The 14,241-nt window shown below is 38.7% G+C and overlaps 1 protein-coding gene across 3 annotated transcripts in view; it reads left to right on the top strand.

The window, feature by feature from the left end:
• LOC128026215 (STE20-like serine/threonine-protein kinase) overlaps nucleotides 1-14,241 on the top strand; it is a 28,668-nt gene that overhangs the window by 10,939 nt on the left and 3,488 nt on the right. Inside the window, exons 2-14 of one of the 3 annotated variants that reach the window (XM_052613073.1) lie at nucleotides 611-775; nucleotides 2,610-2,658; nucleotides 3,535-3,684; nucleotides 4,070-4,142; nucleotides 4,287-4,481; nucleotides 4,844-4,925; nucleotides 5,013-5,144; nucleotides 5,314-6,459; nucleotides 6,554-6,684; nucleotides 6,788-6,911; nucleotides 8,354-8,533; nucleotides 11,031-11,123; nucleotides 13,277-13,406. In XM_052613073.1, coding sequence (XP_052469033.1) covers nucleotides 611-775; nucleotides 2,610-2,658; nucleotides 3,535-3,684; nucleotides 4,070-4,142; nucleotides 4,287-4,481; nucleotides 4,844-4,925; nucleotides 5,013-5,144; nucleotides 5,314-6,459; nucleotides 6,554-6,684; nucleotides 6,788-6,911; nucleotides 8,354-8,533; nucleotides 11,031-11,123; nucleotides 13,277-13,406 — 2,650 coding nt within the window. Of the gene's footprint in view, nucleotides 1-610; nucleotides 776-2,609; nucleotides 2,659-3,534; nucleotides 3,685-4,069; nucleotides 4,143-4,286; nucleotides 4,482-4,843; nucleotides 4,926-5,012; nucleotides 5,145-5,313; nucleotides 6,460-6,553; nucleotides 6,685-6,787; nucleotides 6,912-8,353; nucleotides 8,534-11,030; nucleotides 11,124-11,734; nucleotides 11,807-13,276; nucleotides 13,407-14,241 lie in introns of all 3 variants that reach the window. The other 2 variants (XM_052613074.1, XM_052613075.1) reach the window with 2 other exon arrangements.

The raw sequence follows: 14,241 nt of genomic DNA on the forward strand, positions 1-14,241 counted from the left end.
TGTTTTTCAGTATACCATAGAAATGTGAAAAAATTATCTAAAAATACTGAAGCAGCAAACCTTTAAAAACACAATATTTATGTCACTGCCAAAACTTTTGGCCATGACTGTATATATCAGTCTAGCAAGTAAACAAAAAAAATTCTATAGCCAAGGTGTGCATAGAGGGTATATGCATCAAACATTTAGGGAATGCTGTGTGGGCAGTCCCAGCGAAATTGAGCTTCAAATTATTATTGTGTCTGATTGGGTGGCATTTTACAGAGGCACATCATAGCAGTGGCGAGGCCAGAAATGTTAAAGTGAATGGACCTTGGTAAAATAGGGCAAACATATTCTCAAAGAGAAAGAGAAATAGGTTTTAAAAATACGACCCAAAATATATATATATCCCTAGCAGGATACAAGAAGTATGACTTGCAATGGCATTAACAGTTATTACAGCTTAGATGAATATTTGTTAAAGAATGAAGAAAAAGGCCCTGTCATTTTCAATAAACCACTGCATGAGCTGCTGTTTGAATGCCAGGCTTGTAAAACATCGTCGCATCAAGCCTTTGTATGCTTTTGCTACCTGTTGAATGTTTCCCACTGGTTGCTTTTATCACAGGCTCAAAACAAACAGACCGGGATCCTGGCTGCTGCTAAAGTGATCGATACCAAAACAGAAGAGGAGCTGGAGGACTACATGGTAGAGATCGACATCCTCGCCTCCTGTGACCATCAGTATATAGTCAAACTGCTGGATGCTTTCTATTATGAGAGCAAACTCTGGGTGAGTGACTCTTCTCAGGAGGGGTTTGGTTACATCAGCTGACATCAGACACACACACACACACACACACACACGCACACACACAGTGACCTCTGTAGGAGGAGTAGGAGTGAGTGCACACTTCACTCTCGCCTTACTCATCGAAGAGTAGCACTATCTGTTGGTTAAGAAGTGTTTGTACACAAATCAGTTTTCCTCTTTTACTTACAGGCTATTAAAGAAGAATAATGTTCATTCTGGGCTTTGTAACAATTTTGTAACTCAATGTATATGCCTTTTTTTTATTAATTCTTTCTCCACAGCAACATTAAAAAATGCATCACAGGATTTATTTTAACAATTCATAAACCTGCTGATTTAATGTTTCATAATTTAATACTGAATAATGACAATGGCAAGGCGTAACAGCTCCATATTAGTCTGCAATAATACCTCTCTATTCATCCCTGTCTAAAGGGTGTCAGTGGATCCTGTTTTTCTTCCATAGAGCTCCCAGGATAATTACGGCAGGATGGTTTCATATGATCCTCCTCTCTGCGGTTGGCATGTATAGAAGGATAATGGCCTATTTTAAATGACCAGAGAAAGTACTCATGAATTAATTAGATGCAAGTCCAGTCTGCTTAGCCTGGCTGCTAATAAAGAGATATGAATGCATAGCTCATAGCAGCACAAGCATGCTTCTTAATGCGCAGAGAGATCGTTCCTACAATCAGTGTCAGCTGAGTAAAACATTCATAGAAAGCTGCCTAAAATCTCCACAGCAGTCAATTGTTTGCCACGTAATTCTAGCCTCCTGTAAGTGTTCATAGTGAGTTGAGACACAGTATGAGTCAACATTGTTTGGAAGAGCTGAAGCTCTCTAGCCTAGTGAAGAGGTGTGTTTAATAAACTGTAAGTTCTCTGGGTTTGTGATGATGGGTGATGGGTTTGTGTACTCTTGTCTCATGGGTGATAGCATGATATAAGGTTTGTATTGATTTTCCTTCAGCACCTGTTACCTTAGGTGGTGTATTAATGACCAGCTGCTGTGGTCAGTGTATTATGATGGTGTTCACTTACATAATGCCTTTATCATTTCACTCAGAGTTTTATGTTTCTTACATGACTCCTGTTGGATACCATCCAATATACCAAAAAATAAGTGAATGCTTGGGTAATCTAATAAAACCAGTAATTATGTTAGCAATTTCACATAATGCTCTCATCTCATCATCGGTTGTTCTAATGATGCCTGAGAGGGGCATTGACAAAGACCTCTGAACAGGTTTGTAAGGGAAGTCATTTTAAACATTATAGCCATGAGAAAATATATATTTTTTTATAATTTACTCATCTTTGAGTGCCTTGGTTTTGCAAGGTTTTTAGGAAGTCATTACTGCTTTGAATAGAAGCTAGAAAGAAACCATGAATATGCCCATACTGTACCCAAATATTGTGGTAGATATATTTGCGCTGCTGTTGGTGTGCAGGATTTCTTATGTTATGTACATGGGGAGCAACAACAAAACATGGAGGAATTTAAAAATACAGAGTGGTCCATGCCCCCAAAAATGTCATTATGTTCCACATACAAAGCAGAGTTTTGGTTATGATTAAGGCCCGTTCACACTAATGACAATAATTACAATAGTTACTATAACTAATCATTGTAAATCTATGAGAATAAGGTCAACATCACAACAGTAATCATTAAAAAACAGAGGAAAATGTACAAACACTTAATGTGATATGTTAAACTGTTACCATTATACTGTACATATTTACTTATAAAGTAAACAGTGTAATCTGTGGCATCAGTGTATTGATCTCTGTCTTTCAACCCCTTTTTTAGATTCTCATTGAGTTTTGTGCTGGAGGAGCGGTAGACGCTGTGATGTTGGGTAAGTTTTATGGTCTTTGTTTTATTGAAGGAAATAGAAGGCACTGTGGTCGTCTGAGTCTGTTTTACCATCCGATGATGTTCCATTCCTCCAGACCTCACTGGCACACCAGCACACTGTGCTCATTTTTGCCACTGGAATGGGCCATATAATTATCAAAGTCAGACATGAAGGAGTGGTTAGGCTCTTTTTTAAGCTACTCAGCCCTTTTCTGTGTTGGTTGGAAGCGTTGTTGAAATGTCCCCACACGGATCAGATCTTTTCAGTGACATGCCATGCCAAAAGTAGATTTTACAAGTTTTTCATGGCTCTCAGTGGTATTAATTCAGCCAAAAACAATGCATTAATGCCTAACAAATGGTCCCTTTTCCCCAGTTTTTGTACAGTGTCATCTGTACCATTTACAAAAGTGGTTTCCAATCACAAATCACCATAGTTGATGGAAAAACCATTTCACAACTGTAAACAATGTCCTGTAAGAATAAAACCTCTTTCTTATGACTGTTTAGTCTGCTGTGATGAAAATCTGGCCTCTTCTACATTTAGCCTGTAAGAGAGGTGTTTCTGTGGGAGGTGTTTGGGTGAGAAGGTGTTCTTATGATGCAAAAGCTTTTGTTGACTCACTGTTTGTGCTGTTATGACTCCCTCTGTTGCCTTCTGTCTGTTCTGTGAGGGCCTATCCCAGCAGTGCTGGGACAACAACAGAGAATAATTCAACAGTCTGTTCATATGAGCCATAGCCCTTTGTAACTGTTACATTGTAGTTTATTTGCCTAGATTAACTTAAATACACATCACTGCAAATAAAAAGAGCTGATAAAGTGTGCTTGCTTAGTGGTGACTCTTTTGCATGTATGTGTGTGTGTGTGTCTGCAGAGCTGGAGCGGCCATTGACAGAGCCTCAGATCCGGGTTGTGTGTAAACAGACGCTGGAGGCGCTGACTTACCTCCATGAGAATAAGATTATACACCGGGACCTGAAGGCTGGAAATATTCTCCTTACCTCAGATGGAGATGTGAAATTAGGTAATAGCTTCAAGAAGTTTAATTAAAAACTTTTTTATTTTAAACTTAATTATTCATTTCTTTAATAATATAATGTGTATATATATTTTAGTATATATGTATATTATTTCAGTTTATTTAACTATTTTTATTTGTTAAATTTTCTTTTTAAAATTTTCTCTGTAATTAAATTTTTTTACATTTTTGTCCAGAAACCCGAAAAATCTGTAAAGGTCACGGAAATGTCCTTTGGTCAAAAAGAATCAGAAATGTATCTTTACCAGTTAATATGGTATTAAAGAAAACTGAGATGTTAATTTTAGCTTTTAAATTTGTTTATTAATCAATGTTAAATTGTTTATGAATGTCAGCCATATTGTATGTCACTATCACTGTTTCTTCTCAGCTGACTTTGGAGTGTCTGCAAAGAATACAAAGACCATTCAGAGAAGAGACTCTTTCATTGGAACACCATACTGGTTAGTCACTCAGTTATTAAATCTTGCATTGAATCATGAGATCTGTCACTACATAAGAACAGAGCTGTTAATATGGCACATAATAAGCTCCTTTATTCTCAGTTGCTGACAATTCCCTCCCTCCCTCAATCTCTTTAATGTAAGGATGGCACCCGAGGTGGTGATGTGTGAGACGTCGAAGGACAGACCGTATGACTACAAAGCAGACATCTGGTCCCTGGGGGTGACTCTGATCGAGCTGGCACAGATCGAGCCACCCAACCACGAGATGAACCCAATGAGAGTCCTGCTAAAAATAGCAAAGTCTGAGCCCCCCACACTCTTAACTCCATCACGATGGTGAGAGTTATGACTCACAGTGCCATGATCTTCCACAATACTGAAGTAAAATGCGAATAATATAAGCAATGTTGATTGTTTCTGAGGACAGAATATTTCAGTGAGTTAAGTTAAAGGGTTGTACTTGGAAATGTTTTGACTGATATGATACATCTCCACCCAATTGAAAAACTATAAATTCAGGCTGGAGGCTACTGAGCTGAAGAATCATATAAAGCAGTCGCCCACTCTGAGTCACAACACATGATCAGCCTGGAAATGCATAGCCTGTTGCTTAATAGTTATGACTGTAATACTCTAAATTTAAAGCCCCTTCACATGCAACACAGGCTATATATTTGTTCTTCCGCTGTGTTAAACAGGTCTCCTGAGTTCAGTGATTTCCTGCGGAAAGCACTGGATAAGAATGTAGACAACAGGTGGAATGCATTGCAGCTCTTACAGGTTAGGCCATCTTGTATTTCTTGCATTTCAGTTGAAAGGATGAAATTAAAATGAGCAAGATAGTAATCAGCCATGGTCTACTTTCAGCATCCATTTGTTTCGAATGTGATGGATAACAAACCACTGCGAGAGCTGATTGCGGAGGCTAAAGCCGAAGTGTTTGAGGAGATTGAAGAAGGAAAAGAGGAAGAGGAGGAAGAAGAGCCAGAGTCCCAGCCGGTATGAACATAAGCCACTTTAAAAACATAGAAACCCATTCAGAGAATGTGAAATTGTCTTGATAATATGGTGCCTTTGTTTCCATGCTTAATTCTTTGATTATCCGCTTGCACAGCACACAGTATTTTGATGCTTCAGACATTTTTTAATCTTCATTTGGTATATGTAGGTGGTGCCTGGACACAAACGTGCATTATCGGACACCAGCTTTGGCAGCTTGGAGGATGAGAGGCAGTGTCAGAATATGCCAGCTCTTGAGTCTGTCACAGAGAAGGCTGAACCTGAAAGAAAACCCAGTTCAGACAATCAAGTCAGTGATAAGATCTCCGACATGGTGGTAGACACCAGCGAATCCATCCATGTTGAGGATGAGAAGATGAATGAAGCCAGTCCATCAGATACTAGCAATGAGGAATCACCTTCAGGTGAGGAAGCCATACCTAAACATGACGAATCTCACACACCTGTGACCATTGAAGAAGAGATTACTGGTCAGCCAAACCCTCCAGTATCAGATGACACTGTCCTCCAAGAGATTGTAACCGTCAGTGAGGAAACTGGGGAGGAAGAGAAGAAGGAAGTGAAGGTGGAAGAGCCACCACAGCAGACAAAAGAAGAGTATAAAGAACCACAGCAGGAAGCCAAAACACAAACCACCGAAGATGAAGAAGAGGAACCTACCCAACCTTCAGATATAGCTGCACCGGAGAACAAATCTGTTGGTGTTACTGAAGAAGCCATCACTGAATCAAATGAGGTTGCAGAAATAACTGAAGACAAAATTGAGACAGAAGAAGTAATGAATAAAAAGGAACCAGTGGAAGATGAGAGAACGGTACCCTCACCACATGTCCCAACAGAAGAGTTAAAGGAGGAGCAAACTGAAACTTCACCAGATGTTTCTACACAAGAGATAAAGGAGGGTCTTCCTCCAGTGGCAATAGAAGACCAAGAAAAAGCTGGAGATAAGGGGGAGGGTTCAGAACCCAAAGACGATATTGCAACCAAGGGGGTAGATGTAGAAGAGAACAACTCTGTGAATGAATTCCCTGTTGTTGTCATCAATGGTGCAAAAGTAGAGGAGGTCAGCTCAACAGAGGAACCTCAAGAAGCCCACGAAGACAGACCAGAGATCCAGGAAGCACCTACTGTGCCTGAGAGTGACCAGAATTCAGAAGTGACGAAACCTGATGCTGAAAAGGAGAAAGACTCTGACTCAGGCAGCAGTTCTGCTGCAGATACTAACAGCATTGACATTAATCTGTCAATCTCCAGCTTCCTGTCCAAAAACAAAGAAGGTTCTCTTTCAATACAGGTATATATATTACTGTGCCCATATATATATATATATATATATATATATATAATATATATAAAATATTGTCACTAAACTTTATTCAATCCCACAGGACAACAGGCGCCAAAAGAAAACTCTGAAAAAGACCCGCAAGTTTATGGTCGACGGGGTGGAAGTCAGTGTCACCACATCCAAGATTGTCAATGACAATGACACCAAGAGTGAGGAACTGAGATTTTTGAGGTATATAAGCTGACATCAGTTACTGTTTCTCGTTAAATTAGCGAAATGATAATTTATCTTGTTAATGCATAAATCATATTTTATATTGTTTGTTGTTCTGTAGGCGTCAGGAGCTAAGAGAACTGAGGCTGCTGCAAAAAGAGGAGCAAAGAGCTCAACAGCAGCTCAGCAATAAACTGCAGCAGCAGAAAGAGCAGCTCTTCAGACGCTTCGAGCAGGAAATGGCGGTCAGCACCCTCATTCCCTCACTAGTTTTCTTTACATTCAAAATTGTAATCCAATGTCATCCACTGTTTATTGTATACTCTTATGTTTTGTCCTTAAACACTGAAAGAACTGTTTTAGTTTTCTTTACTAGACTCAGATGTAGCATGATTCAGGGACACAACAAGATTGATTCATATAAACCATCTCTCTCATGTTAATCTGAGATTTTGTCCTAACCGACCACCACTGAAACGAACAATGCCTGGTTTCTGTTTTTGTAATATTGTGATCTATAGCTCCACCCATTCAAATATGGTCCAATATCTGTTTTCAAATAGCTTTTTATTGAACGCCATGTAGTGGGCTGTGTGCGATATCATGATTTTTGATTGCAGGCGATTAAAATGTCTCAATGATCTTCTTTTGAAGAAATATTATAGTATCGCGCTGCAGCGCAGTTTTGTCGCCTCCGTCTCAATATACTGTACAACCCGACATACATTCACATCAAATGTTAACTCGGCACAAGATTTACACTCACGGGACACTGCACTTGTTCACAATCACATAAGTACATTATTTGTATGTGCTTTAAAGCCTTGCCAGTTAAATATTTCATTTGTATGCTGTTCTGATATTCGCTTTTTCTGATCGTGTACACTTAAAAGCCCGTCAAACAACGCCTGTTTACTGGTTATCTTTCGTGTCTGTTTGCACTAATACTGTCAAAAACACAACAGGTTTACATAAATACAACTGGTTATGTCCAAAGTGAAAGTAAACAGTTGAGAGAAACACACACGTGTCTTTATATTGGATGCATGCAGGTCTTAAAACAACTTAAAGTACTAAACATCCTGCAACTTAAAAGTAGAGTTCACCCAAAAATTTTAATTCAGTCATTATTTACTTACTCTCATGTTTTCACAAACCTGTATTAATTTATTTATTGTGCTGAACACATAAGCACATATTTTGAAGAATGTGGGTAACCAAACAGTTGCTGGTCCACATTGACTTTGATAGTAGAAAAAAATACTTTGGAAGTCACTGGGGACCAGTAACTGTTTGGTTAACAACATTAACAAAAATTAGTTTGGCTGTACTGCTCAAGCAACTTGCAAAATAGTAAAACCAACATGACAAAGTATCATGATAAAATCGTCAATCATGATTTTCCTGAATATTTTTTTCCATATCTCCCACACCTGACATCATGTATGTTCTGATTGAAAGCAAAATGACAGCCATCAACAGCAGAAAGATTAGCTCCAAACTCATTGAATTTGGTAATAACTTAATTGAAGCCTTTGTTTATTTTGGTTGGGCTGCTCACTGTTAGCTCAGGTTTAACAGCTTGTTGATGTTTCAGAGAGACACAAGGACAAAGCTCAGGTTGCTTGACATGCATTCATGGTCATTTACAGTAATACTGTATTCCTCTTTCTAACTCTGTCTCCAGGGAAAGAAACGTCAGTATGACCAAGAGGTGGAGAACCTTGAGAAACAGCAGAAACAGACCATAGAGCGTCTGGAGCAGGACCACACCAACCGGCTGAGAGATGAGGCCAAGAGGATCAAAGCAGAGCAGGACAAGGAGCTCTCGAAGTTCCAGAACATGCTGAAGAACCGCAAAAAAGAGGTAACCGAGAAAGAGAGATGCAGACTCTGATGCACTGTACTTGCTTTGCATGTATTTGTTCATCAGACCGTGACCTGTTAATTGTTGGTTCTAAGGATGAGCATTTAGAGTAATCTAATAGCAAAGTACCCTAACAGTTTTTTTTTTTTTACATTTGCAAAGGTGACAGTCTATTTGTGAGTAGTATTTGCTAGTCAACGAGTTAGGAGAATGAGTACTTGACTGTTGGATTACTCATGCTCATCCCTAATTAGTATGCTTTTAGCAGCTTTTTTTCATTCTTGTTTTCTGGGAATGCAAAAGCCAAACAGACACTCTTGCGTTTGGCTAATGTACATTGGCAGCTTTGCTTCTGATTCACAATGCAGCTGCAAATGGAATTGATTTTTTCTCATCTGTCCTCTTAGACACATCTCAGCAGTGTCTCTTGCTTTGTATTCAGACTTGTAAATGCAAAGCTGTTCTTTTCTTATCACGTTATGTTTGCCGAACAAAACCCTGGCTTTCACATTCAGTTACCTCCATCCTCAGAGAGGCTGCAGAGACAGCTTTAAAGGTTAATTGGGTGCTAAGCAATGGCTTAAAAGCAAAATAAAGGCTCTTTTAAGTTCATCTCATCTTCCTCCTGCTGGTGTTTTCAAGTGTTGCTCATGCATGAAGGGATTTCAGTGCATGCATGGCTTCAGGGAAACAGAGTTTAGTTTAGTTAGTCTTATTTGCTTTAAGGTAGTGATGCATGATGCATGTGCTTTCATAGTCAGTAACATCATAATAATAAATCACATTTTTGCTGTCTCTTGTTGCAGCATGATTATCAGCCAGCATGATACATGCTTAGAGCGAGTGGCAAACTGTATTAGCACTATTAGAGTCTCTCTTAAGTTCTTTCTTTTTAAAGTTTAACTTTTTCTTTGACACTTGTACCAGACAGCTTGTTCCTCTCTAATGCTGTCATATGCATGAACAAAGTGCCTTAATGGATTCAGATAAGGCAATGTTTCATTTCTCTCCCTCTCTTTCTCCCTTTCATGACACACTGTTCAAAGATTTCTTGATATTTATTATTTGTACCTATGAAGTAATAACATAAGTGAATGTAAAATGACATGTTTTTGATATTATGTTTTTGTAACTGTCACTAATTATGTTGCCTGTGTGAGTGTGTTGTAATGAGTGGAGATCAGTGCTGTGGTGAAGGGCCTCTTCTCTTAACAGGAACGCACTGTATTTATAGACTATGACTATGTACTAGGATAGTTTCCATTCATTTAAAAAAAAATACTGCTAAAATTGACCTTCATTGCAAGATGTACACCTCTATTGCTGAGCATCAGATAAAGTAATATATGCAGTACTGTTCAAAAGGTTGGGGTTAGTATGATTTTTTTTTCTTTATACTTTATTAAAACAAACTTATGCTTAAGCAAGGATTCATAAAATGTATCAAAACTGACAGTGAAGACATTTGTTATAAATATTTTTATTTCAAATAAATGCTGCTTTTGAACTGAATCCTGAAATGTAACATGATGTCCACAAAATTATGAGCAGCACAGCTGTTTTTAAAAATTTGATAAATAATACAAGATATTTATTGAGCAGCAATTCAGCATGTTATAATGATTTCTGAAGAATCATGTGACACTGAAGACTGGTGTAATGACTGCTGAAAATTCAGCTTTGCCATATTAAAATTACAATTAAAACTGTAATCATATTTTAATGTAAAACTGTATTTTTGATCAAGTATACAGTATGCACTCTCTGTGAGCATAAGAGACTTATTTCTAAAACACACAAAAAAAACTTACTGACCCCAAACTTTTAACGGTAGTGTATATTAAATTATAACATATTTACTTTTAGAATAGTAAATCTTACTCTATTTGTGTAATATTTATAAAAAATTCACACACAAATTGTGACAAAAAGCAAGTGTTAATATTTTCGGTAAGACATTGACTGGCATTTTTGCGAACAAAGATATTCTAGGTTCAGTTCAACGGTTTTGACCCCGCAGGGAAATGTCTCTGTTTCCTGACATTTTGACACTTGACTTCTCATGCTGATCTGCTGAAAACATTGACCTGCTGACACATTTCAGCTTCCTTCACAAAACAATAATTGTCAGCAATATAGAAGTGTGCATCTTTTAGAGATTACTTTGAAGGGATCTATATTCTGATGGCTGTAATGGTTGTGGAGGTAAAAGAGGGATCTATATTAGCAGCTGTTAGTGGGCTTTCACTGTTCTTCGGCTTCTGAACAACTCTTATCGGTAGTAGCTGATCATGGGCTGTTGGAATCATCTCTATATTAACTGCTAACCCAGTCGGACATCATCAATGGTTTGGGGATGATTACCTCTCAAATACTAAACTGTAAATTAACCCTTCCTGGCAGACTTTGCATGACATTCTTCGACTAATGAATTCCATAATCAGTCCCTACGCAAGTAAAGCCTTCATTCCCAACAGTCTGCATGCTCACACTGTAGGTCAAACAAGAGGTCGGAATGTCCCCTAAACACATAAGAAAAGAGCTCATGAAACGCTTGAAGGAAGACCTAGCAGTCATTGAACATGAAGAGGTAATTTAGTTATCAGTTATTACACACACACACACACTTCCACTTCTGTTTTCTGCCCATCAATGTTCCTATGTTATAAGCGGCCCAGACTCAGAGCAGATCCAGAGATGAGTTCATGAGTTCAAACCAAGACACTGAAAACATCAGATCGTGAGCTGCTCATGTGTAAAAGAACACAGTGCTGTGCTTTACTCTGAAACATACAGCTCTTTGATTTTATGCACCTGTTAGAAATGTGTGTTGCTTAAAAGTAGCTAAAGTGATAAAAAAGGGAGGGATATCCACATATGGCCACATTGGATGTTGCATCAAATTCAAGGATTAAACCTAAAAGACTAATATTGACTGCTTCATCTCATCACGCATGTGAAGGACGACAGCTGCGCTAACTGATCATGGTCCTTCAGATTCACCAGCTGCTAAACCCGCTCTCCGTCCATCGTCTGGAAGAACTGATTTCACTGCACGTGACCCAGGAAACTAACAGATTAGTGCAATGAGAAGCCTGGATGATACTGTGATGTGTGTCTGGTTTGCGTGCGATACGCTTGAGTGCTGGTGTGTGTCCCCTGTTCCTCACATGGTGGAGTTGGCTGTGTTTTACTCCACAGGGTGTGGCCCAGGTTATGATACAGTCTTTTCAGTTGTCCTCATGTGCTCTGTTCAACGCTCAGATGCAGGATGTAAGTCTCCACTCTCCTTGTGACTCAACCCTCTCACATGTGCCTGTCCCTCACACACGAAACAGAGCAGATGCACACACAAATGCACATTCACAGTGTAACAGCTGTAGTTTAGTGATTAAAATTGTATTAGCTTACAAACTTTAAAACGGGAGAAAATAGACCAGAAAATGATGTACAGTCTAGTATGAAAATGAAAGTCGTCAAGCACATCTCTTTGGAAGTTCATGTGAGCCTCCCTGGAATCAGTACACTGTTGTCACATCTGAATTAGTGTATATTTGCTGAGTGACACTAGCAGAACTGATTTGATTATGTTGTACACGATTCCACTGAAGCATGTCTCTTTGTTACAGTGCAGTAGTGTTTAATGTGATGTGGACGGCACATGCGGGCAGGAAGGTTCTCTGTTGTTCTGGAGTGCTCAGTGCTGTCGCTGTGTTGCTGCAGTGTCTCAGTATCTCTTCTATCCGCTCACTCTCTCATACTGTTACTGAAACTCTAGTCAAGTTTATGTGCGTCACGTGCTGCTTTTTTTTCTATGTGCCACCAAAGGCCAAGTTCAAAGCAGGAGCTGAAGATCAGGGTGACATTTGAAATGTTTTATGATGATGATGATCATTATTATTATTGTATTAGCTTATACATTATGTTTGTTTTAACAGTATTGCTCCGGTGAAGTCATATTTCAATGTTATTATATGTCTTTTAGGCAGGCCCACATGGATATGACCGAATTAGAATGCATGTAATTTATAAAATTATACAAATACTTTCACTACCATTCAAAAGTTTGAAGGTAAATATGTTTGTTTGAAGAAATTAATACTTTTTATTCAGGCAAGGATGCGTTGAACCGAAATGCATTTAATAGGAGCTATTTTAAATTGTAATATTTTACAATAGTTCTTTTCACTATATTTTTGATCAAACAAATGTAGCTTTGGTGAGCGTAATAGACTTGTTTTAAAAAGGCAGCCCAAGTCTTTTGAACGGTAGTGTACAACCTTTTTGCATTTATTAAATTGTTTGTATATTTCATTTAGCTTTGAGCAACCAGTTAAGTTTAAGTTTTAATACACATTTTACCATGTTTTAATCCATCCTGATGACTCTCCTCGCTACCGCCCCTAAATCAGCAAAGAAAATATAATAAAACGTCAGTCTGGGCCTACTTTTAGGTTGTTACGCTGTACTGTGACTTTTTATGTATTGTTAATCTATTCTCTAGTTCCTTCCTTTCACAAATCTTTATCCATTTATCATAAATTATCAGTGTTTTCTCTATGTTAAATGGTTTAAGTGTAATGCAGTGTTATCAATGCTGTGGTCAAGTTCATGTGAACTTTGCTTCCCCTCGGAGCATGATCATGTACAGTCACTAATTTACAACACCCCTGTTCTTTCTGTACCCGATTCTTCCTCCTTCCTTTCGTCCTCTCTCTTGTTCTTTCTTCACCCGTCTCTTAGGAGCAAGAGTTTCTCCAGAGGCAGCAGCTGGAGCTGGATGGAGCTCTGAAGAAGATCATCCAGCAGCACAAACTAGAGATCGCCACTATAGAGAGAGACTGTCTCAACCACAAGCAGCAATTCATGAGAGGTCAGCCATAGGCCTGTATAAAGAAATTATTGCGATAGATGATAATATTGTCGTTCTAAGACCAGTTTCAACTAATATAATGATAATGGCATAATAACCCAGGCATAGCTTTTCAAAGATCAATACACTTTTATTTTATTTTATGCCAGATTTTGAGCAAGAAATGCCAACATGTCGACTCTGTGTGGCTTAAAATGTATTAATTTTGTATGTTTGTATGTTATATTATGTTTATATGCAAGTTAGGGAAGCTCATATTGACCGTTTAACCATTAACTGAAAGTAAATATTTTGACCGATGAATGGGCCGTTCACAAATCACGTCTTTTGGGTGCTCATGTTCGTTATTTCAAATGCAGACGTGCGGTATGCGCTCTCATAATGGAAGCGAAGTGGTGCTCGTTTTTTCCAGGCCTGTCCGCTCCACATCTAGTTAAAAACATCTCAGCTTTTCAGAATGACGCAAGCGCTCCAGATCCAACTCAATCAGCTCACTTCGGGGTGAAATTCCCCGTTGTTTTTGAAAAATGGGGTGCACCCAAACACTGCAGAGTTTTTTACTTTTCTTCGTAAATAAATCTTGTAGCAGAGTTACAGCAAGGGTTTTTCGGTGGTGGAAATCCATTACTGAAATGTCCTTGTTGCCCGAGCGCTTGGAAAGGAGGACAAAACGACGCGCACGCTGTCTGTGTGTGTGTGTGTGTTTAACTCACTGGGCTCGTTGACACACGCAACCACACCGTAGTACACACAAGTAAAGGCGTTTCCCAAAGCTGGTCACTCGAGATGTTATCTCTTTATTCCCGGGACATCTGTGCCCTCGGAGAGTTTGTTT

The sequence above is a fragment of the Carassius gibelio genome, chromosome A13, assembly GCF_023724105.1.
Source record: "Carassius gibelio isolate Cgi1373 ecotype wild population from Czech Republic chromosome A13, carGib1.2-hapl.c, whole genome shotgun sequence".
Lineage (NCBI taxonomy): Eukaryota > Metazoa > Chordata > Actinopteri > Cypriniformes > Cyprinidae > Carassius > Carassius gibelio.